The sequence below is a fragment of the Crassostrea angulata genome, chromosome 3, assembly GCF_025612915.1.
Source record: "Crassostrea angulata isolate pt1a10 chromosome 3, ASM2561291v2, whole genome shotgun sequence".
Classification (NCBI taxonomy): domain Eukaryota; kingdom Metazoa; phylum Mollusca; class Bivalvia; order Ostreida; family Ostreidae; genus Magallana; species Magallana angulata.
In genome coordinates, this window is record NC_069113.1 from 4,670,905 (window position 1) to 4,693,884 (window position 22,980).

Here is a 22,980-nt window from a genome sequence, read left to right on the forward strand (position 1 = left end):
TTTACCGCTGATTTACATCTTTGCACTTTCAGCTATGGGGAATGTGACATAATAAGTTAAAAATAGAATATGACCTCTTTGTGATACGTTATTATATCCCTTCTTTGATTTGACATATAATATCAATACATATAAAATTTCTAAACAAAAGAAATTCACTAAATTCTGAGAGATTCATGGTGCAGTTGAACGCCTGATTGCACAATTATGTTTTGAACAGCATACGTTTTTATGTATTACCGTATGATGATAAACGGATAATTTTATGAGTTTTGTTTATGTATAGACCAATCCACACTTTACAAAAGTTATGTCCCTTGTCCGCCATCTTTGGGGAAAAACCCATATATTTCTCACAGTAGCCTTTGTAGTTTAGAGGGTTGTAACTTCGTCATTTGACATTAGAAATAGGGTTCCTCTGTGAATTTTGATTGCCCCAAGTTGGGGCAACCCACTCATCGAAGGAATAAATTAAATTCCAGGAGATTTCTTCACAGGACGCCCAAATATTTGGTTGCATAAAGAAGGGAAAAGTTGTTTTTTTCCCTTTTGACCTTTGGGTTGACCCCACAAAGGGGAACAACTTTTGCAAAGTGTGGATTGGACTATAGTAACCCCTACGACCTACAGGCTGACCCCTGCAAGGGACATAATTCAATTTAAACTTTGCAGAATATAAAATCAACATGTAAAGGGATTTTACTGTGTTATTATCACGAAGCCGATAACTGGTACAGTAAATCGTAAAAACTCGGCAAATTCGGAGCGTGCTAAATAGCACAAAAACAAAATGTTTGAATTCTAAATGATGATATAATCTAACTGACTGATAAATTAGGAGTTAACCATTTAAAATATGTCAAGTTTTATTCAAATACATCAAGAAATAAGGAAACACGAAAAGAAAACGTAAAATTATAGCCGATAACTGGTACAATGCCAGTATGTATTTCTAAATTATTTTCGCAATTTTTACCAATGTGGGAATGAAGATTTTTCCTAATAAAAAAAATAAATAAATAAATCATAATCGCGGAATTTTCGAATCCGTCTTCGGTTTCGGAACTACAACGCAACCTATTATTCCTGTCCATGTGTATGGCGCGTTATCAGAAAAACATATGAATATTTAAAACGGTATTCTTAGGATGATGCCTACCATTTAATCGTAATTGTTCACCCTATTTTTATGATGAGTCATTCAAAAAAAGTATCAGCATTTTCGGTGTTTAAAGGGAGAAAGGTAATGTCACTTGTTGAGCATGCCGAGTCATTGAACAATGTTGAATCCTGACAGACATAAAAACTTGGATTTATCATCATGATCATGATTGCATTGATCATAGAACCTCGTTAAAATACAAAAGCTACATGCTTAAATGTTAATATTGTGTATTGGCATTGTGACAATTAGGGTGAACCAAGGATTTAAATTTATAAATTGAAATAGAAATGCATGTACATAATTTAATATTTTGAGTTTACTAAAATATACCTGAACTGCTAAGCTACCTGTAAAAGGCAGTTGCCTTATTTGTATTGCATTCAAAGAATCAAAATGGTGCTTCAGTCTCCATGTTACATTCCTTAAGATCTTGGGTGTGGTAACACGATGCTATTTTCTCATTCCATTTCGACTATACCCTTACTATGTGACTTCATAAGTTCAAAGTTAAAAGCAGAATTTGAAAGACCATTAATATTTTAATTGTGTCTGATTTTCAATGGATTTATAATTTTATAGTACAAATCATGTCGCAGTGATCTTCAATAAAATACATGTAATTGTATATTGTTATAATAGAATTGATTGTTAAACTGTATCTTGCGACCACCTCAACAATCAAGCGCAGTAATTTTATCTGAGCAAGTCGACATAAAATCGGATTAAAAATTACAACGTGTAACGTACCTTTATATTAGAGTCTACATCCCTTTTTTGTCAAATGAAAATTAGAAGATACAATAGAATGACACCAGTATTTATTTCAAGTTAATATGAGCCATTTTCTAGAACTACATGTATTTGTATGTTCATTTGATCTATAAAAAAAAACGTAATTAAGTTTAAAAGAATCTACATGTTTTCCAGTGAATTAAAATCAAACTAGTTGATTAAATGTGTAGATACATGCATTAATAATGGGCACTAATACGGTACTCACTTATTAGACCTTTGATGTCCGATTTGAGAGTTTCTGATGTTTCCAGGTGTTGAAAGGAATCCCATTTTATTTTGAAACCTATTATCATATAACTATGAAAAATAGATTCAATAAAAATCTTTATGATATATAACTATGAAAAACATAATTTACCTCTCTGATATCTACCTTCTCAGACTGTTCATTTTTCATAAAATTTATTTAGTTGATTTACCAATGCATGTACCTACTGATGCCTCAAATTCATGTACAGTAAAACATGGTTATATAGCAAAGGGCCAGGGAGGAGGAATTTGGTTTGTTGTAATCACTATTCATTGTACCTGATAAGTTTATAATACGTACAATATTTAAGATTCAGGAAATGAAACTTACTTTGCTGTATTTGAATTTATTTTAAGCGTATGTGCTTTAAGTGGTTTTACTGAACTCGCCTAAAGGGCCATAAAACATATTTTTAAGGGTTAAATTTTTCCTTTGTGCAGGACAGTGCCTCCAGCTTGGACAGTAGGGCCAGCATCCGTAAAGCTTCCAGTTCTCAGTCCATCAGGGAAGACGTTAAAAAGGCCCTGGATGGGAAGGGCAAAAAACTAATGGTAGGGCAATAAAAAGCCATTCCGTTTTGCATGGAATTTATGGGAGTGGAATCAGTTTACAACTTTTTAGAGAGATTGCCAGTTAAAAGCAATTTAACACTTAAAGGTATTTATTGTTGAATTAACCATAGGGTATACATTTGTTAGTTTTCAATCATCTGTTTTTGTCAAAAATAGAAAGTCTTAAAAGGGGGAAGTCTAAGGTCCAGCCTAAGAAACACACCAAAATCCAGGCCGACCATTTTACCAGAGCCCCAGAGTGATCACCCTGTACAGCTGACCAGTGTAAGATCCACCACTGACCTGGAGGAGGATCAGGGCACCTTACAAGGTATGTGCACTGTTTTCTTTAGATATTCATATACTGTTACTATTACAGTACTGTATGCTGATTTCCAAGTCTGTGTCATTGATTGTTTTTATCCCTACAAAAGTGTTTAACACATTTACACAGATTCATTTTGCTATTGACTGTGTCATGTTGATGGTTTCTATTCCTATATGTTTATTCTTCTTGTTTTACACTTCTACATAGATCGAGGCAGGCCCTTATCCACACCTGTCATACCTAAACAAATCTCAGCAGTGCGTCCAACCAGAAACCAGAACATCCCTCCCTCGGGGAAACGATCCCCACCGGCTCCTCCCACAGAGAAACAGTCCCCGGGAAATCGATCCAACCGGTCATCCATAGAGACCGCCACACCATTAGCCGAGGCCAGCAATAAGCAGTTTTCCTCCCTCAAGCCCAGCAAACACAAGAAAACCCCCAGTCCTAGGGTATCTGATGGTGCTGGGAGACATATTGGGAAAAACAAGAGGGATGGAGTGGAAGTTGATAACAAACCAGCAAAGAAGAAAAAGAAGGACAACAGCGAGGTACAGATGCAGGACTGTAGTACAGAGGTGAGGCAATGTTTATTCACTCGTAGTTATCAAGCAATAAACTGGTTCTTTACATTATAGCCCATGTAAATAATCTAAAGCAATTACAGAAGGCATTTAAGGGCTGTTTTGGGGCAAAAATTATTCACAGGGACAAGATCCCTAGTGAATCATGCAAAAAAAAGGTTAGATTACAGCATCATGGGTCCAAATCAATTTGAGAGAGTATAATTCTAATCATGGAATCTTGATTTTATTAACAGAATTTTTTTTGCATATATTCTAAAACGCATTTTTTACAAGTTGTAATGTGGTGTTTTCTGAGATAAGTCTGTTATGTTCTAACAGGAGATGGAGCATGCAGTTTCATTTGAGGATGAATCAACATCTAGTTCACAGTTGCCATACATGTTTAATAGTGGAGAGGAAGCAAGGAAAATCTTTGAATGCCTTATTCACCCTGTAAAGCCAGACAAGTTCTTCAGGTACAAAAAGTCGGACTTTTAAAAGGATTTTTTTTCTCTTTTGATAGATTAGTAATAGATAGAATGAAAAAGAAATTAGCTTGCTGAAAGAAATCACCATTCAAAATATCCAAGAAATCTGAAGGTTCTTCCTGATTCTCTCAATACCTGACAGTTCATGAGTTGTGATTGATCAGTCTTTTTTCAATCTAGTAAGTTGTTATTATGTATTGGCTTTCCCAATTTATAATCATAAATGTATTTCAGAGAGTTATGGGAGAGGAAGCCATTATTAGTCCAGAGACATATGGCCCAGTATAATGATGGCTGGTTCAGCACAGCAGAACTGGACAAGATTCTGAGAGAGGTACAACCTTCAACATAATCTGACTGTTATCTGTTAGATGTGTGTTGATGTTCTCTTATTACCATTTACTATTGTACCCTTTTCTTAATCTGCAGGAAAACATACAGTTCTCGACTAACCTGGATGTCACAACGTTTACCAATGGGCAGCGAGAAACTCATAACCCTGTGGGTCGCGCCTTTCCCTCTGTGGTGTGGGACTTTTATCAGGTACAGTACAATCGAAGCTGTCAATTTGTGTTATTTTAGCTTGTTTATCTGTCTGGCTATTTAAATTTTGTCTACAATAAAACTTTTTTGTAGGATAAAATTGTCATATGATTGCTCTTTATGTTCCTGTGATCCACAAGTAGCAAAATTTTAAAGGCGACATTTCATTTCAGTGTATGTTTATTAAATGATATGAAAAGATTTTGGTCCACAACTTCTTTTGACTTTGTCATAACAACAATTTTTCAAATAAAATCAGTAGCAAACCTGGTAAATACAGTAATACTGTATAAACCAGAAAAAGTTTTTGCTCTTGTAAGTTTCATATCAGATCCAAGGAACACCAATGTTAAGAACACCATAACCTGTTTTCTTGTAAAAATTAATTTTTTTCTTCTGATTTCTTTTTTTCAGAATGGCTGTTCTGTAAGACTACTGAATCCGCAGACCTACTCCAGAAATGTGTGGAAGTTGCTGTCTGTTCTCCAAGAGTACTTCAACTGTTGTGTCGGAGCCAATGTGTAAGTATCTACCTGTTCTCCAGGAGTACTTCAACTGTTGTGTCGGAGCCAATGTGTAAGTATCTACCTGTTCTCCAGGAGTACTTCAACTGTTGTATTGGAGCCAATGTGTAATCATCTACCAGGGGTCCCTTAGACAATCAATTGAATAAAAGAATTTGTTTTAATATCCTTCCTTCAAAAGAACTATTGATCAATGTTAAGATAAAAATTGTTTGAATTTTGGTGATCTTTTATCTAACATCAGACAATATCATAAGTACATTAGGTGATTGATTTGATTCACGTTTCTTATAGATGAATCACATCTGATATGTGGACTATTTCAGGTACTTAACTCCTCCCGGCACCCAGGGTTTTGCTCCCCACTATGATGACATAGAAGCCTTTATATTACAGCTGGAGGGCAGGAAACATTGGAGGCTGTATAGTCCAAGGTAAAACAGTCATATCGTTGATTGTGGTATATACAGGAGATGGACTATGTCATCAACTTATGTACTGGTACTCATTGACCAAGTCAAACATTTATTTAAATCATTCAACATGCTGGTGGAACAAGATTCTCCATGGAAATGAAATTCATTTTATCTTGATTACTGTTTATTTCTGTCTGATAGTGCACTTGAAAATGAATTAATACCTTTCATAACTTTGTCTTGAAAACATGGAATTTGATGCAAATTTGTTTTTGATAGACCTGTTTATCTTAAAATGGGTGGCATTTTGTGTCATAATCGGGGTAGGGTTATATTGTTAAATATCAGTTTATAACATAGCAGAACATGTCATACTGTAAATATTTGATCTACTTTCAGGACAGACAATGAAGTTCTTCCTAGATTATCAAGTGGTAAGTTTATTATTATGCAGCCTTATTTCTATAATGGACATAGCTGAGCATCTCACTCATATTTTGTCTCAGAATAAATCAGTTATCCAATTTAAAGTCATGCTTATCAGTGATGGACTGTATTACCAATAGAGAAAGTTTTGTAAATGCATGCACAATCGATGTGGAAATAAACAGATACATTGGTTAATTTAATAATCAAATCTGACAATTTTTCATCTGAACTTGCAGGTAATTTCTCAGAGAAGGACCTCGGAAAGCCAATACTGGACACTGTTCTTGATCCGGGGGATTTGTTATATTTTCCAAGGGGGACAATCCACCAGGTAAACTCTTTCTCATGTTACTCATGTATAAAGAAAAAGAAATCTTTAAGGCGATATATTATATATATATAATTTTAAAATAATTCTGTTTTATATTTGATTCGTTTTATATTTTGAACTCTTCTTTCTTTGATAGGTAGCTGTTAAATAAATTGTCTTCCAGACAGCTTTCTAATGTAATTTTTCATTGAGGCAGCTTTGATGTGATTGTTTCTATTCACTTTGTTTTGTCTCTCAGGGTAACTGTATGGAGGACACACACTCTCTACACATCACCGTGTCCTGTTACCAGAAAAACACCTGGGGTGATCTCTTTGAAAAGGTGAGCATGTTTTACATTCAGTCTTTACCTAGTGCATCCTTTATGCTGCATGCAACATGTACAATGCAATATAGTTATTTCAGTTTGTAATGATCTTGGTTTAATATGATTGTGTAAATGCCTATTGGATAGATTTTAAAATTAAATAAACATCTAAGATATAAAAATGTGGATTTCATTATTATAGTACATCTAAGACATAAAACATAAAAACTAAATTGAGTTTTTTACCTAAAATAGATTTCAGAATTAATTCATTGTCTCTGTTTTAGATGGTTCCCAGAGCCTTGCAGATTGCTATTGATGAAGATGTCGAGTTCCGAAGAGGTTTACCCCGAGAGTATTCTTCATACATGGGGATAGCTAACTCAGACATGGTCAGTAGTGCAGTTTCCCTCCAGAACTAGAAATCCCAGGTTTAATCATAAATCAATGAAGTTTCACTGTTTTTGTGTATTATGTTCTGTCGGTGCTCTGTAATGTATCGCCAGGACGGAGCACCCAGGAACCTGTTTTGTTTGTTGTCCTGGTGGTTCATTGGTTCTAATATTTCTATTGATAGGATGGTGCCCCGAGGAACCTTTTCCTGAAGAAGGTAGAACAGCTGATGGTCCGGATGATCCAACATCTCCCGGTAGACTCTGCCTGTGACCAGATGGCCAAATCATTCATCCACGACAGTCTCCCCCCAGTTCTCTCAGATGGTACGCCCACTGAATGTACTGTCCTGTAACATTAAGGCCAAATTATATGATAATTCTGTGATGAGAGAATGAATATAACACTACATGTAGTTTAAAGTAGTTTGATCCCTGAAAATATCCATGTAGAAGGTCTAATTTGTGACATCTTGATTAACATTGATGACTGAATAAGATTTTATGTTTTTCTACAAAAGAAAAAAGAGTGTATAGTATTGTTGAAGCATCCTGTATCTTCTTTTGTATAAGTAAATATTGGAAAATTTATTAGCATGCTCAAACTTGTGTTTGTAATTCTGTAGCGGAGAAGGCCTTCAGCGTTCATGGTAGCGGTGAACACTGGGATAAGGAGAAGATGTGTGTGGTGGGCACGGCTGAGATGGAGCCAGACACCACCATCAAGATCATCCGTAAAGGCATCCTCAGGTATGTAACCATCAAGATCATCCGTAACGGCATCCTCAGGTATGTAACCATCAAAATTATCCGTAATAGTATCCTCAGTTATGCAGCCATCAAGATCATCTGTAAAGGATTCTTCAGGTATGTAATCATCAAGACCATCTGTGAAGGTATCCTCAGGTATGTAACCATCAAGATCATCTGTGAAGGTATCCTCAGTTATGCAGCCATCAAGATCATCTGTAAAGGATTCCTCAGGTAAGTAACCATCAAGAGTGCTCCATAAAAGGCATCAGATCCTCAGATATGTAACCATCAAGATCATCTGTAAAGGTAACCTCAGATATGTAACCATCAAGATCATCTGTAAAGGTAACCTCAGGTATGTAACCATCAAGACCCTCCATAAAGGCATCCTTAGGTAAGTAACCATCAAGATGCTCCATAAAAGGCATCCTCAGGTATGTTACCATCAAGATCATCTGTTAAGGCATCCTCAGGTATGATATCTCAGAGTTATGTCTTACAGGTGATCTCTTCAGGTGTGATACTTTAAAGTTAAAAGCATCACCAGATGATATAGTTGGAGCGGTGAATGATAATATGGTGTACATGTATATCTTTGTTTTAACATATAATACAGATAACTATGCCATACTAGTTCTGCACATTTTATACTTCAGACTTCTGACAGAGGAGGATGAGGTGAGAATCTACCACTCCCTAGAGAACACACGCTTGTACCATGAAATAGAGCCCACCTTCATACAGATCTCATCAGAGGTATCTTTCACTGAAGGCAAAATTATTGTTTTGGTCACAAACTTTTTTTTACATCATTTGTTTCTGATTCATGATCTCTAACAAGATTGAGGTGCTGAATTTTATTTGTTGAAGTTTTCTTATTTGTGTCCTTGTGTACAAGTATATCTAACTATTAGACTTATGAAGAGAATGACATGTAACACTCTGGTTAATGATCTTAAAATGTTTACACGGAGTCTATCGTTTTGTTACTTAAACCTATCAGGTAAATCTTTAGTATGCTAATTCCTCTTTGGAACAGGTGGCCCCTGCTGTAGAATATTTGATCCATTCCTACCCTAAGTATGTGACAGTGGAGAGCCTGCCCTTACCGTCTATAGATCAGAGAGTAAGTAGGATCCTTCATGTGTCAGTCACAAGATCTGGAACTTTGAAGTCCAAATAATGTTTACGTGCACAATTTTCAACAGTAAATTATGTAGATTCTGATTAGAAGGTTCAATAAAAGCCAAAGTATGTATAAATGTAATTCATTCTTACTGAAGTTTCTAACGTTTAACTCTTTCTTCACAGATTGATGTAGCCAGTATGCTATATGAGAAAGGCTTGCTCCTAACAGGAGAACAGTTACTTCCCCTTGATGAAGACTCTAGCTAAATTGGACTAAGTCTTAGCCATGTTTAATGTTTATTTCTTGTCAAGTTTTAGCAGGCAATGCTTTTAGTTTGAACTTTCCCCATCTACATAGGGTTGTGAGGAAATCTGTGCATTTTCACAAAATATGTACAATGTAATATTTACTTGGAAGTTACAGTTATGAGTATATGCAGGTAGCATAATTTATTTTAGATGCATAATTTTAAATTTTGTTTTAGTCAAAAAATTGTGATAATATGTGTATTAGAGTAGATATACACTGTACATTATATTGAACAGATAAAACAAGAAAAGTCAACAGTATGAAAGATAATCATTTTAACTCAGTTGTATATTGGATTCCAGGTATTTAAAGATTTTTTTACAATACATAATTTCCATAAGGTTGATTATGTGTAAGGTTTCTGTTTTACTCTTGTGTTCACATAAGCAGGAAGCTAAATATTCAATTTTGTTTTCTACCAAAGTCTCGGTCAAAGAGTGACTATGTACATATAGCTAACTTTCTTCAGTATTAATGAAGACAGGTATCAAATTATGCTGTGTAGAACAATGTTGTAACAAACTATACCTTGTCCCAGGTTTTCTATTTCTGTCATGTTATGTTGATTTTCCGAATAATTTCACATATCTACCAGCAGAGAGAGAGAGAGAGAGAGAGAGAGAGAGAGAGATGTGAAGTAGATTTTTACTTTTTTACTTGTCCACTCTTTTTTTCTGGAAAGTTATATTCATTCCTTAATTTTCAACATGATCTTCTGATATTTTCATGTTCTTTGAATTCAGAATTACTGTGGAAACATAGTTGTACTGTTCCTAAATTGTGAAATTCACTGCCTTTGGGCCAGGGTTGATGCCTTTTATTTGGGCCAGTTGGGGGGGGGGGTGTTTATAGGGTGACAAATGCTTGTAGAAATAAACTGTACGCATGTTGTGTGCATTATGATTAAAACTGAATATTATAGATTGACCATGAAAGGCCTGCCGCTCTCTTTTACCAAAAAGTTATAATTATTTGCACTGGGAGCTTAGGATATAATATTCCAACTCTTTCCCACTTTTTTTTGAATACGTATTTTTCAAACATCAAATTCAGATTAGGATTTAGAATCCAAATTGAAGCCTATAATGCAAAAGGGAGACTCTCTGACAGGACCATCTAAGGGCTACGATACTCGGGTAACCATCAAGGCCAGTAGGTCTCATGTTTAGTTTCAACCTGACAGAAAAGAAGGGACTTTTCCTAGTGTTTTACTGTAAATAAATGTAGATTAGCAATCTAGGTTATGTATCTCATAAAATAAACAGTTATTATCTTTTAAACCATGATATACTGGTAATCTATTTGCTTATACATTTATGTATGGAGTGTGTATTACGTTATTTAAATAATAAAATGCTTTTTTTGGTAATTCATACGTAATTAGAAGGTTGCGAAATTTCAGAAAAAATACATACTCCGCGGGTTATGTATTTTTTCTGCAACGATCGCTACCTTTATAACTTGCATGAATCATCCAAGAAAACATTTTATTATTTATATTTCCATCTTTCTTATAACAAATTAATAAATGGATTGTAAAAAGTAAGAAAATTCACGGAATTACTTTTTATGTACACCAATACGTTAGCTTAAAGAAACAGCCAAATCGTCTTCTATTGGAATTTGAGTCTGACATCATGATTAATTCGTGCAGTTCGTAATTTTTCTTAGGTCACTGTAGGTTTCGACCAATCGGTAAACGGGGTGTGTAGATTTCAGTCCTGTCTGTTGCTATAGAGCTATGAATTAACTATAATTTCCCGTAAGAAATAGAGGGAGTCATGATCGGTAGATGAAAATATATGTAAATAATGATGACCGATAAAAAATAAAGGAATATTGAAACATAAAGGGACAGAAACGGGACCTGATGCAGAATATAGGCCTTTTTTCTTAGATAAGAACAGATACTATGCTTATTGCACGCAGATAGCTGTAGAAGTTGATTGTTACTTATGCTTTAATTGACTACACGTAATTGTATAACATGCATTCATTATGTATGTCAGTCATTGTTTGATTCATTAATGGAATATGCATGAGGTTTTATAAAGCATTATTCCGAAGCTTGTATTAAATATGAAAAAAGCCAACTCTTGATATTTTGTGTATGGAATAAGTGCTGCCTTTGGTTACATTTCTTGGGAAGCAATATTCTCTTTTGAGAAGTGGACAGGCAAACCCTACATACATGGATGTAGGCTATGACTCTCCACTTCTCAAAAGAGAATAGGAAAGTACCCCCGAAAACGAAAGTAGAAGAATGACAAGGATTCGTTACACTACAATTAGCCGTGGTTTGTGACTTTGTGAAATTTAAGACATTCTGGAAGACTTTGTAATTTCATCTTATGTGGTACATGTGTCACTGTTTAAAACGGTCGATGTCGCTTCTTCTTGTCATTCTACGAAAGCCAAGGGAGGTAAAATTGTAATTTAATGTAAGATGAATGCAAGTATTTTCTGGAGTAAAGACCATTTTACTGTATAGAAAGTCTAGATAGTCCGATTACAGGCACGTAGCATCGTTTTTGAAAGTGGGGGGGGGGGGGGGCAGACTCATCCAAAAGATCTTGACAAGCAAAAAAAAAAAAAAAAAAAAGGGAAAATTGGATTTTTTCAAATCTTCAAAAATCTTCTTCAATTTCACTCCTTATTTCCTTATTGTCATACCAATTGTTTACATACTGCCAAAAAAAAGGGGGGGGGGGGGGCAACTTCATGATAATTCAATTTTTTATATGTATATTTTAAAAAAATTGTTGCTGGGAGAAAAAGTGGGGGGGGGGGGGGGGGGTGCCTGGATTAAAGATCCCAACATCGACACCCTGAATGGGGAGCCGTTTTGGTATTCATATCATCTACCGGTACTGAAATAGGTAGTATCGCTTAGTCAGCTTTTGATTTGATGATACATGAATTATACCTAATCCGATAGGTGTTATCACATATTTTAATAAGCAAGAACTATGATTCAAATTGCCCTAACGTTCATTATAATATTTCAATATGACGGATGGATGTATTGGAACGTTTAAAGTTAACGACACATCCTCTTTATACAATTCATCTAATGCAAAACCTATTACTATTATGAAAATAATCGGAATTTGTTCTAACAGTTATCGTGTCCAGATGAAAAGAGCAGCCGTGAATGCGTGTCCAATTTTGTCTAAAGCCAAAAAGATTTCATCGGGAAAGGGTTCGGGGAATGCGGACAGTGAATTAAATGCTCGAATCTTGAAGGAGGGGTCAGTAAAGACGAAGACGTTCCGTAAAGATGACAGCGTATCCCTCATACAACAGGACCCAGTCAACGACAGGGCCGAGCACTTTTGTCATTTCTATGGGAAGGATTCTCCATTCAGTAATTTTCACCCCGCCAAATTTGTTCTAGATGGCGTGCAATACAATTGTAGTGAGCAGTATATGATGTACCAAAAAGCAAGTAAGCAAGATATATCGATATGATGTTTGACCGTACACTACCATTAAGGTGGTATGAGGCACCTACATATTGTTACGTTCTTCATATTGAAATGAACAATGAAATGAAAAATAAAATCAAGTAATTTTACAATTTCTTTTCTTTCGCCCCCCCCCCCCCCCCACCAAAATTGTTAGAGCGTTTACTACAAATCTCGAAGTCAAGATTTCGAAACCATCCGAGCTTTTACAATTTTTACCGAAGTTTCCAAAAATTTCAGAATTTTTTTTTGGGGGGGGGGGTCAAATATAGAAAAATTTAAAAATTCCAAAACTGTGAAATTATTTTTATTATAATGTACTTGGATCCACATTAATATCAACAGGTGTCTAATACCGCATTAAACACAATCCAAAATAAATACATAAATATACAAACGTGTTTAAATGCTGAAAAACATTCCATAAAGAGAAGTCACAAAAAATAATAAGCTGAACATAGTTTCACAGGTAATAAAAAAAAACTACAATAATTTGATGGTTTTTATTTTTTGAACGTCTAGTGCTGTTTCAAGACGAAGAAGTGGCCCACAAAATTTTGTCGATCGTCAACAGATCCGCTGACGATGAAGATACAAGGCAGAAAAGTGAGGGGCTTTGATGACGACGTATGGACCACTCAGTGTGTAGAAATCGTCACGAGAGGGGTGACGGCCAAGGTAAGTCTTAACACGGGGACAGATCATTGTAGAAATCGTCACGAGAGGGGCGACAGCCAAGGTAATGGACCACTCAGTGTGTAGAAATCGTCACGAGAGGGGTGACAGCCAAGGTAATTCTTAAGACGGGGACAGAAAACCGAACACCATTGTAGAAATCTGTAGAGGATAACGGCCAAGATAAGATCCCGACACAGGGACAAAAAAAAAACCCCAAACATTGTTGTAGAAGTCAAAAGAAAGGTAACGGCCAAGGTACGATCCTAACACATGGAATAAAGAAACTGATCATTATTGTAGAAATCTATAGAAGGGGGGGGGGGGGGGGTCGGCCAAGGTGAGACCCAAACACAAGGTCAGAGAAAACTTAAGATCATTGACGGGCGACAGTCAAGGTAAGAGCCGGTACACACGATAAGGCTTGCCTTACAAGTCTAATTCTTAGGTTTTTGCAAGCCTTACGTCTCTAGTGTTCAAACGCTAAGGCAAGCCTTACATGATTATAAACATCATTTCCATAATCCCCATGCGTTTTTGCATTTTTCTAAACATTACAAAAATGGAGGACAATTTCATAACTGTAGCAGCAGTTATTTTATTGGCTACGGCAATTAATCTAATAAAAAGAGAAAACGGGTAAACGCACGGGTATGGACAAGTCTCTGGGTTCAAAGAAGAGCTGTGCACGGTGCACACAATACGCTGCTGCAATTGTGGCTCGAAGAGCCTATCACCATTTAAAAAAAATTGTACGGATAAATCAACAATGCTTTGCAGAGTTATTAAGTCTTTTAACTCCTCGCATTGCATATGGTCACTCAAATCTACCCACATGTACGGTTTGATATAAATAGATTGACATTAGGGTAAATGATTTTCATTGGCTATTATAAAAAGGTCAGCTAAGTCTTGCATTAGGAAAAAGAGCAGTGTTCTATTCGTAAGTTTGACTTGTAAGGCTATCAAATACGTGTATTAAGGGTGTACACACGGCAAGGCAAGAAGTTAAAGTTTTAAGAGTTTTAAGGCAAGCCTTATCGTGTGTACCGGCCCTAAGATTCTAACACCGGGACAAAGAAAATCGAACATCATTGTAGAAATCAATAGAGGGGTGACAGCCCAGGTACAAACCCAGCTAAGGAACAGAAGAAAACGAACATCGTTTTAGAGATCAATAGAGGGGTGGTTGCCAAGGTGAGACACAAACACAAGGGCAGAGAAAACTTAACGGTACACCTAAGATTTTAATGTGAATGAAAGTATATCATAATCGAAATACCGGTATATCACTGTTTAATTTCAAACTGTATGATATTCGTCGATAAAATCATTTTTAAAATTCTTAGAAAGGTAAAAATTGGTGTAAGCTCCAGCGAGTTAATGTAAACTCAATACTAGCAGATCAGCAGCAGACGTTTTATCCTAATGCGCTACACTGTTAGACATTGATTCTGTGAAAGAAAAAAGTTTATGAGATTATAGTTAATGTTATCGTTTATTATGAAAGAAATGGAGGTATCGCATGCCTTCTGAAGAATTTTGCAAACACTAATACGTTTGTTTGATCTATTGCAGTTTAAACAGAACCCACACTTAGAGAGGGCTCTGATAGGCACGTTTCCCCGGATACTCGCCGAAGCCACGCCCAGGAGTCCCCTGTGGGGGATAGGACTCGACCTTAGTGACCCCTTAATTAACAATCGGAATACCTGGCGAGGGAAGAACTCGCTGGGATACTTACTTACGGACGTCAGGAATCATATCATGGAAGAGAGGGGGGTGTTTACATCGGAGACCAGTGAAACCAGGGACACGGGCAATGGTTGTGATTAAGAACATATGGCCTGGTCCGAGGCCATTAGTCTCCGCCCCATGGTGAACTACATTTACAGTGTTCTGTCTAAAAACTGTCAAAGCTATCTTTATATGACTTTTCCAACTTCCATCCAAGGTTTTCAAAACTTGAAATTTAACACATAGACAAATTTTTGTAGATGTTTTGTTTTCAGTCGCTACCGAAGTAAGACAAAATGATTTATGATTAAAACTTGTTTTCAATATTGGATATTGTATCATATCATATTTCTCGTATATTTTTGATATATAATTCGTTTATATTCTAATGAGAAAAACTTTATCCAGCTTTACTCTAGTTTTCCAATCTCCAAACCGGCGTAAAAAAAAGTTCACACGTATTGTGACGTCTTCTTAAAAAATATCCATGTCATAATCATAGTTCGAACTGCAGATATGCATCGATTATAAGAAAAAGAAACGGAAAAGAAAAAGATCCGAAGCATTCCTAAATCCGACTAAAAAGGTTCGAGGTCTTCCAAAAAGGTGCAACAAAGTGTAATACAAGGTTGACGATGCAAGAATGTGATGAGGGCGCGTGCCTTTGCTCATATAAGGGGGTGAACAAAAAGGAATTTTATATTATGTTTTAATAAATGCACTTACTGCCCTTTATTATGAGTAATGAATACATCAGAGATATTGCAAATTATTTCCACGAATGATCCGCCATAAACATGACGGGGATTTTAAACGGGGGGGGGGGGTGTCTACTGTAGATTTGGTTTTCCGTGAGGGCTATAAAAGGGAGAAATCTCACTTTAATTATGCTTAGCTTTTCGGAGGAGAGAACCTGTTCTATAGCAATTTTTCCGAGGGGGAAAGATGGTTAGGTGGAAAAGGCACTACAAAACTCTGGAATACCTTGTAAGGGAAGAACTGGCTTGGGTACTTATTGGCGCACGTCAATAATCAGATCATGGAAGAGAGGGGTTATTAAAATCGAAGACCGGTAAACCCAATGTTGTAGAGCAGTTTTTCTCCCATAGCAGCTTTTCCGTCCGGAAATCCTGTTGTATAGTAGCCTTCCCCCGTGGAAAAAGCTAATCTACGGTAGTTTTCCCCCCATTGTAAGGTTTCTCCCTTACGTTTTTTTTGATTCAGATTTTATTAAATAATTATTAATTAATGGTAAGAAATGAAATCAATGTTTGTACATCCACAGGTTTGATATATATTTGCATTCCTCTGTACAGGTCGAGTTTCGTTTTGTCGATTTATTATTTTTATTTAGACAATGTTGAAAATTAAAGCTGCTTGGTCCGATTTTTTTGTAATTACAGTATCAATTTTTTTCCCATACAAATCATTTATCTAAGAAAGTTATGAACTTTCTCCTATTTACACCAGCAGAATCAGTCTCCTTTCAAAGTTAGAAATATTCAAAGTAAATAAAAATAATTTCTGTTTGGGCAAACGAAAAAACAAACCAAAATGCATCACGGGAATGTTTATAAAGGACACCGCTTGGTTTCGTCCCCCGAATGATTGGGGTTATTCAATCAGCATGCTATGCATCGATTGTAAAGAAAGCAGACTTTGGAAATATTAGCGAACAAAACGTACACATGTTTATTTGTAATTTGTCTGATCATTTCGACCTTTATTTGAAGCGGTGTAAAAGTCATAATGCAACCATACCCGTCTCGTCGTCAGGGGTGAAATTTAACATGAGGCGAAATAACGCGGTACCTTTTAATGTCGTTTGTTTGTGCAATTTTTTGTCCAGGCTAAACCTCTTTTTTTTTTTTTTTTTAGAAAATCTTTGGTAAAACTGAAGTATCACCCATAATAGTGTGTTAAGACCTTAACCAAATTTTACATCGAGACAAGATGATTTTGATATCATTCTAAAGTATGGACATGTATCACCTAAAAGTGGATAATAATTTGACATTTATGAAATGGTTTTAATCAGAGTGCGCAAGAAATAGATTTTATTTTCATTAAAACTATATGTAAATTTTATCTCTAAAGAAAAGAAGTGATTTAAACCACTAATTTTTTTTGCATTTTCCTTGCCATATGACGAAACCTGGTTTTTTTTACGGTTTTTAAAGCTTGAAAATTCACGTAGAAACAACTTTTTGTAGTAGTAGATGTTTTGTCCTCTTCAACTTCTGCAGTAAGTCAAAATTTGACTTGAGTTTTAAATGTTTAAAAATTGTTTACAATATTAGATATTGTATCATATCATGTCATAATGTCATTGTCCAAACGGCAGATATCCATCGATTATAAGAAAAAGAAAACAGAAAATAAAAAAGATCCGAAGCATTCCGAAATCCGAATAAATGGTGCAAGGTCTTCCAAAAAGGTGGAACAAAGGGTTTAATACAAGGTTGATGATACAAGAATGTGATGACGGTGCGTGCCTTTGCTGATATCATGGGTGAAAAACATAGCATGTCTCTATATCTGTCATTCACGAAGTTAAACTCGGAGATCAAACATATTTATTTGTTTATGCTTTGGACAAACCATAATTATACGAGTGTACTATTCAAGGGGACGATGTGCAGATTGTTGAAACTTTTGTCCGTTTCCTTCTTTGCTGTACTGTGCTTCACACTACAGTCACTTACATATGTACTAAACATCCTACTTAAGTATCAAGTCCTTCAGTTTAAAATAATAAAGATTTCTAAATGTTGCCCAGTTGTTTTCATTTTTAACATGTGCCGTAATTGAAAGTACTTGTATGTATAATTTGTGATTTCCCTAATAAATCGCAATAAATAACTCTTGGCGCACCTTGAGATCCAAAGAAACACGACAACAGTGAGTAGATCACTGCTTTGTACAGTTTTACATATATTTTCTATTGGATGATTTTTTTTCGATAGATACCCTTTATGGAGTGATCAGTTATCGTTATCAGTGATATATATTCATGCAGTTTTCAAAAGAAGAAAAAAAGGGGGGATGCATACAGCAATGTTTTGAACTTGTGCTAAGAATCAAATTGAATGTTTCCTTGATCGGAAACCAAGAAATCGATATACATGAAACTGTCGATTTCCTGCACATATTTGGCTATGTTTCGATCCCCTTTCACCAACTGTGTTTTGAAATTAATCGAAGATTTGATGAGTGAACAGTGAGTCAGTAATGTACACTTCCAAACAATCCTGGAGAATCACTGCATAATGGCGTCGGATTTTATTCACAGGAAAATCCCGTAGCATCATCAAACGTAGAAATAATGATGTTTCTGCTGCTTTGTAAACTATTCTTCTCTAATCAAAATACCAGGCCTTGGGTAAGGAATATTTTTAAAACCATAAATCGCACATTCTCTGTGAAATAAACATTTTACAGAAGCACAAGCGCATCCAATACGCAGCGCTTGCATGTTTTGCCAAAATCAATTAACAATTGACAACAAAGTTTATTTACAGACAGAAAAAAGTAAATTTACATTCGTAAACTATAGTTTACAACCGTTAAATATTGTTTTACAAATGAAATGTATAGTTTACTTAAAGGGGCATGGTCACGATTTTGGTCAAAAATTATTTTTCCGATTTTAATATTTACAATGCTTCAGAAAGGCATTGTTAATAGGCAACCGAAGTTTGAGTGTCATTTGTTGAGTTATAAGCGAGTTACAGAGCTTGAAATTCTTCGTTATGTAAACAAAGCGTTTGTTTACATTTTTAACGTTGAAGTAAAAATTACATTTTTAAACCTAAAACGAATGTATTAAACGTTAGGAACTGTTTATCTATGCTTAAAATGAATAAAAAGATAGACAAATAAGCCGGGAAAAGATTTTTTACTGGTATATTGAACCTTCTTCGAGCCTTGTTTACATGACAAAGAATTGTGAGCCCAGTATCTTGCTTATAACTTTACAAGTGACTCTTAAATTTTATTTGATCATTAAAAATGCATTTCTAAAGCATTGTAAATAGTAAAAACTTAAAAATAGAATTTGACCAAAATCGTGACCATGCCCCTTTAACGAATCGTTAACCATGGTTTGTGGTTGTAAACTTTAGTTAACAGTCGATAATATATAAATAGTGCCTGTTTGGGAGGGTAACTGTTGAAATTGACACCCCGAGAAAACCATTGCTTCGCGTCGGTTGACAGTGGTTTTCGAGGCACTCAATGTTTTACTTTCAATGTGATTATTTTGTATTTTATATTTACTAGTAGACTGTTAAGCTGAAAATAGCCATATTAACATAAAATTCATCACAGAAAGAATGCCAAAAATAGAAACGACACATTAATTTCAATGATGGTAAAAATAAAATTTGCAGCAAAACATAATATATAAAAAGAACTAAATCAAATTCAACAATACTTTTAATATTTTTCCCCAATAATTTAATGGTCATGCATAGTTATATAACACCAAGCCTTGTGAATGGGAAAACCCAAAACTCAAAATGAAAGAAGAAAACAAGCTACGAAGTGCATCATGTACGTTTTAAGGATAAGAATTCCTTTTTTCAGGTTCTTAGCAATTTATTTCATAGAAGTTTTTATTGTTATATAGATGAATTGTATAAACTCTGATATTAAACGTTAAGGCTGATCAGGACTTGTAAATTGCCATTGTCCGCCATGTTTCTCTTTGTTCGCCGCTATCCCTACATCCCCTATATAAGCCGCAGGCATCATAAGGAGACTGGATAGCCATTAAAATTATAAATATTACATCTGTATAACTTTTTTTTAGCCTTAAACTATTATTAAGTATAGAAAAAATTCTGATATTTTACTTAAGAATTTCAGTAGTTTCCTATATCACAAATTATAGCATTGAAGTTCTTGAGGAGAAGATTTTTAAATATTTCTGTATTGTTCTTTGTACCCCTCCTATTGGCACCGGGATCATAGTAAGAACAGTATGGAATCTACAATAAAACATTTGGACAGACGCAAATCATGAAAAAAAAAACCTACATTTTCTAACAGTGCAAACATCTTTTCAAATCTTCCCTGCCTTCGAAGACTTTAAGAAAACTTTAGATGCACTCATAATAATAAGTTTCATAATAACTAAAAACTGTAGCCTTCCTTACTCACTTTGAAGATATGCATTTTAAAACATACACAACAGTACCCAAAGGAATACAGTTAGTAATCCAAATCAAGCACATTTTTATATGCAATTTGAATACAATGTAAATTAACATGAAATGTTCAGATCAATGCAATGCAAACAGAAAGTCAACGAAACAAGGAATAAACGCGCAAAATCTTTAAAGAATTAGAAAATACTTCACGTTGGTTATGAGTTTCAGGTCTGCAATTGCGTATTATAAGCTGGGTTTATATACCCGAGCACTGGTGCTTATGTGCGTGGTTCAGCTTTTAAAGGAATAGGGAATCTTTTTTTTTTAGAATAATAACGTTCTTGTGATAGTCGGGGCTTGATTTAGTCTAATAAAGCCCAAAGAGATGCATGGTACATATGATCACTCCCCTATAATATTCAAAGAATGATTATTACTTATATTTACAGCAACTGTACGATTGAATATTAAACCATTGACATTTTTATGTTATTTTCATTTTGTATAACTATGCAAACCCCGCTTGCACCCTCTGCAGTGCATCATTGGACCATTCTCGTATCTCAGTGCATTATTAATAAGTATTTACAAAAGCTCTTAACACTTTCTTGTTTATTTTCCTTAGACGTTACATGTATATGCTATATGCAATTATTTGACAAGATATAAATGTTCACTATAGAACAAATTTAAGAAATATCAATCTATTTTATAATTGCTTTATGTATATTATGCAAATTCAACTGAGTTCAAATCTCCAACACGAGTATGTGAGCTTGTAATTTAGAAAACATATAATAATGAAAATGATTAATACATATGATTATTTCCTTCAATTTCAGAAGGATTTCCTCAGGAAAAATCTCGGGTAATATGGATAAAGAGTTAGACAATGAAAACAATAAGGGGGTGTCTGATGAAACAAAAACATACCGTAAAGAAGACAGTCTATCTCTCTTAAACCAGGATCCAGTCAACGACAGGGCCGAGCACTTCTGTTATTTCTTCGGAAAAAACTCTCCATTTAGTAATTTTCATCCTGCCAAGTTTGTTTTGGATGGGATGGAATACAGTTGTAGTGAGCAATACATGATGTACCAAAAAGCAAGTAAGCAACAGTTATGTAACGGTATAGTGCAACTTTTTTTAATTACAATAAAATATGCACATGCTGTTAATACTGATATGCTTAAAAGCCTTAACCATATAAAAGAAGCTGAAATTAAAGCCAATCTACTGCTAGTGTTACAGTTGAACAGTTTATTTTTCTCTTTGGTTGTAGTTTACAACAAAGAGAGTACAAACATGTACACAATTTACACTTTATGCGTGAGTTGAGGAAAAAATAAACATTTATAATGGTTCTGTACATATTATATGAAGTATAAATGTACATTTTTTATGTAGATAAATACATAGGAATGAATAACCAGGAGGTTTAGCCTTCTCGTAAACAATACTGATAAATTTACATAACTTGCTTAATAAGCTCACATTGTTTGAGGAAAAAAGCTCCTTAAATTTGACAATATTTGGTCTAAAAATTTTGGTATATACTTTTCTCTTTCGTTTTTTAACACGGTGCAACACTAAATATTGTGAAATTCATCTCCAATGTCTCTTTTATATAACTACATAACCTGTTACTTCTGTCTATGTCATTCCATCTTCCAGTTACAATAGGTAATTTATGGTTTGAAGTTCGATATCTAGCTAAAAGATATCTACATTGTATAACACAGTCTGTAATTTGAAATCTTCTGTATGTTTAGAGCTTTTTAATGACGAGGAAGAAGCCAATAATATATTGAAAGCAACTGATCCATTTGAGATGAAGAGGTGTGGAAGAAGAGTAAAGGGCTTTGAAAATGACGTATGGTATAAATACTGTGTTGGAATCGTCAAGAAAGGAGTAAAGGCAAAAGTATGCCCCGTGTTGCCGTGAGGATGTAAAACCATAACTTATCTATATAGCAATTTAAGATCAATTTTATCTTATGCAAAAGATGGCCTTGCATATAAAATGAGTTTAAGTGTTGCTTTGAGCCCTGTTTTTGTAATAAAAAAGCTAGAGATGATGAAAGTTCAGAACTATATAAGCAGTTATATTGTAAAGTAAGGGGCATTAATGACGACTGTGCATAAATTGTCAAAAAAGGGGGGGGGGTGACTGCTAAGATTAAGACCCCTATCACTAAGACAGAAAACCGAACAACAAACTCAAAAAAACAAATACAGGTATGTTTTTTGGGTCTATTGCAGTTTAAGCAGAACCCACACTTGGAGAAGGCTTTGATAGACACGTTCCCGCGGATCCTTGCCGAGGCCACACCCCGAGGTCCCCTGTGGGGGATAGGACTTGGACTTAGTGACCCTCTAATAAGAAACCGGAATACCTGGCGAGGGGAGAATTGGCTGGGGTACTTACTTACGGACGTCAGGAATCAGATTATGGAAGAGAAGGGAATGTTTTCCTCGGTGGCCAGTGGAACTCAGGATGCGGACAAAGGTTGTAATTAAGAACCGAAGCTGTGGTCACACAAACCTCTGTAGTTGACAGATGTACAAGGTGTTCATTCGGGCAGTGCTAATAAATAGTTTGTTTGGGTTCTCGTTTCTCCATATATTTAACTTTTATCACTTTACATCAATTATAACCAAATCCTTAACAT

At 35.1% G+C, this 22,980-nt stretch overlaps 2 protein-coding genes and 1 pseudogene across 4 annotated transcripts; all 3 read left to right on the forward strand.

Moving 5' to 3' along the window:
• Window positions 1-1,085: 1,085 nt before the first annotated feature.
• On the forward strand, window positions 1,086-11,369 carry LOC128176066 (ribosomal oxygenase 1-like). Its single transcript, XM_052842114.1, has 18 exons — window positions 1,086-1,243; window positions 2,651-2,761; window positions 2,939-3,092; window positions 3,297-3,667; window positions 3,995-4,131; window positions 4,378-4,477; window positions 4,573-4,686; window positions 5,101-5,207; window positions 5,537-5,644; window positions 6,026-6,060; window positions 6,292-6,386; window positions 6,625-6,708; window positions 6,981-7,085; window positions 7,271-7,412; window positions 7,712-7,835; window positions 8,495-8,594; window positions 8,878-8,964; window positions 9,150-11,369. Exons 1-18 carry the CDS (start codon window positions 1,190-1,192, stop codon window positions 9,231-9,233), a joined length of 2,112 nt encoding a protein of 703 aa, XP_052698074.1. The 5' UTR covers window positions 1,086-1,189; the 3' UTR covers window positions 9,234-11,369.
• A 138-nt stretch (window positions 11,370-11,507) lies between these two features.
• On the forward strand, window positions 11,508-15,223 carry LOC128176069 (uncharacterized; annotated as a pseudogene).
• Window positions 15,224-17,947: 2,724 nt separating this feature from the next.
• On the forward strand, window positions 17,948-22,915 carry LOC128176068 (uncharacterized protein F44E2.8-like). 3 transcript variants are annotated; one of them, XM_052842116.1, is made up of 4 exons: window positions 17,948-18,056; window positions 21,151-21,416; window positions 22,081-22,232; window positions 22,571-22,915. In XM_052842116.1, exons 2-4 carry the CDS (start codon window positions 21,182-21,184, stop codon window positions 22,826-22,828), a joined length of 645 nt encoding a protein of 214 aa, XP_052698076.1. In that variant the 5' UTR covers window positions 17,948-18,056; window positions 21,151-21,181; the 3' UTR covers window positions 22,829-22,915. The 3 variants fall into 3 exon arrangements, with proteins under 3 accessions (XP_052698076.1, XP_052698077.1, XP_052698075.1); XM_052842117.1 differs by lacking the exon at window positions 17,948-18,056 and adding an exon at window positions 18,100-18,537; XM_052842115.1 differs by lacking the exon at window positions 17,948-18,056 and adding an exon at window positions 19,625-19,709.
• Window positions 22,916-22,980: the final 65 nt, after the last annotated feature.

Excerpts from the sequence above, each read along its gene's own strand:
- LOC128176068 (XM_052842115.1), top strand. The coding sequence starts at position 19,654 with ATGGGAAAACCCAAAACTCAAAATGAAAGAAGAAAACAAGCTACGAAG. Across the intron at positions 19,710-21,150 it reads CAAGCTACGAAGTGCATCAT|AAGGATTTCCTCAGGAAAAA; the intron begins GTACGTTTTAAG and ends CTTCAATTTCAG. Across the intron at positions 22,233-22,570 it reads AGAAAGGAGTAAAGGCAAAA|TTTAAGCAGAACCCACACTT; the intron begins GTATGCCCCGTG and ends GGTCTATTGCAG.
- LOC128176066 (XM_052842114.1), top strand. The coding sequence starts at position 1,190 with ATGATGAGTCATTCAAAAAAAGTATCAGCATTTTCGGTGTTTAAAGGG. Across the intron at positions 2,762-2,938 it reads GGAAGGGCAAAAAACTAATG|AAAGTCTTAAAAGGGGGAAG; the intron begins GTAGGGCAATAA and ends TGTCAAAAATAG. Across the intron at positions 3,668-3,994 it reads TGCAGGACTGTAGTACAGAG|GAGATGGAGCATGCAGTTTC; the intron begins GTGAGGCAATGT and ends ATGTTCTAACAG.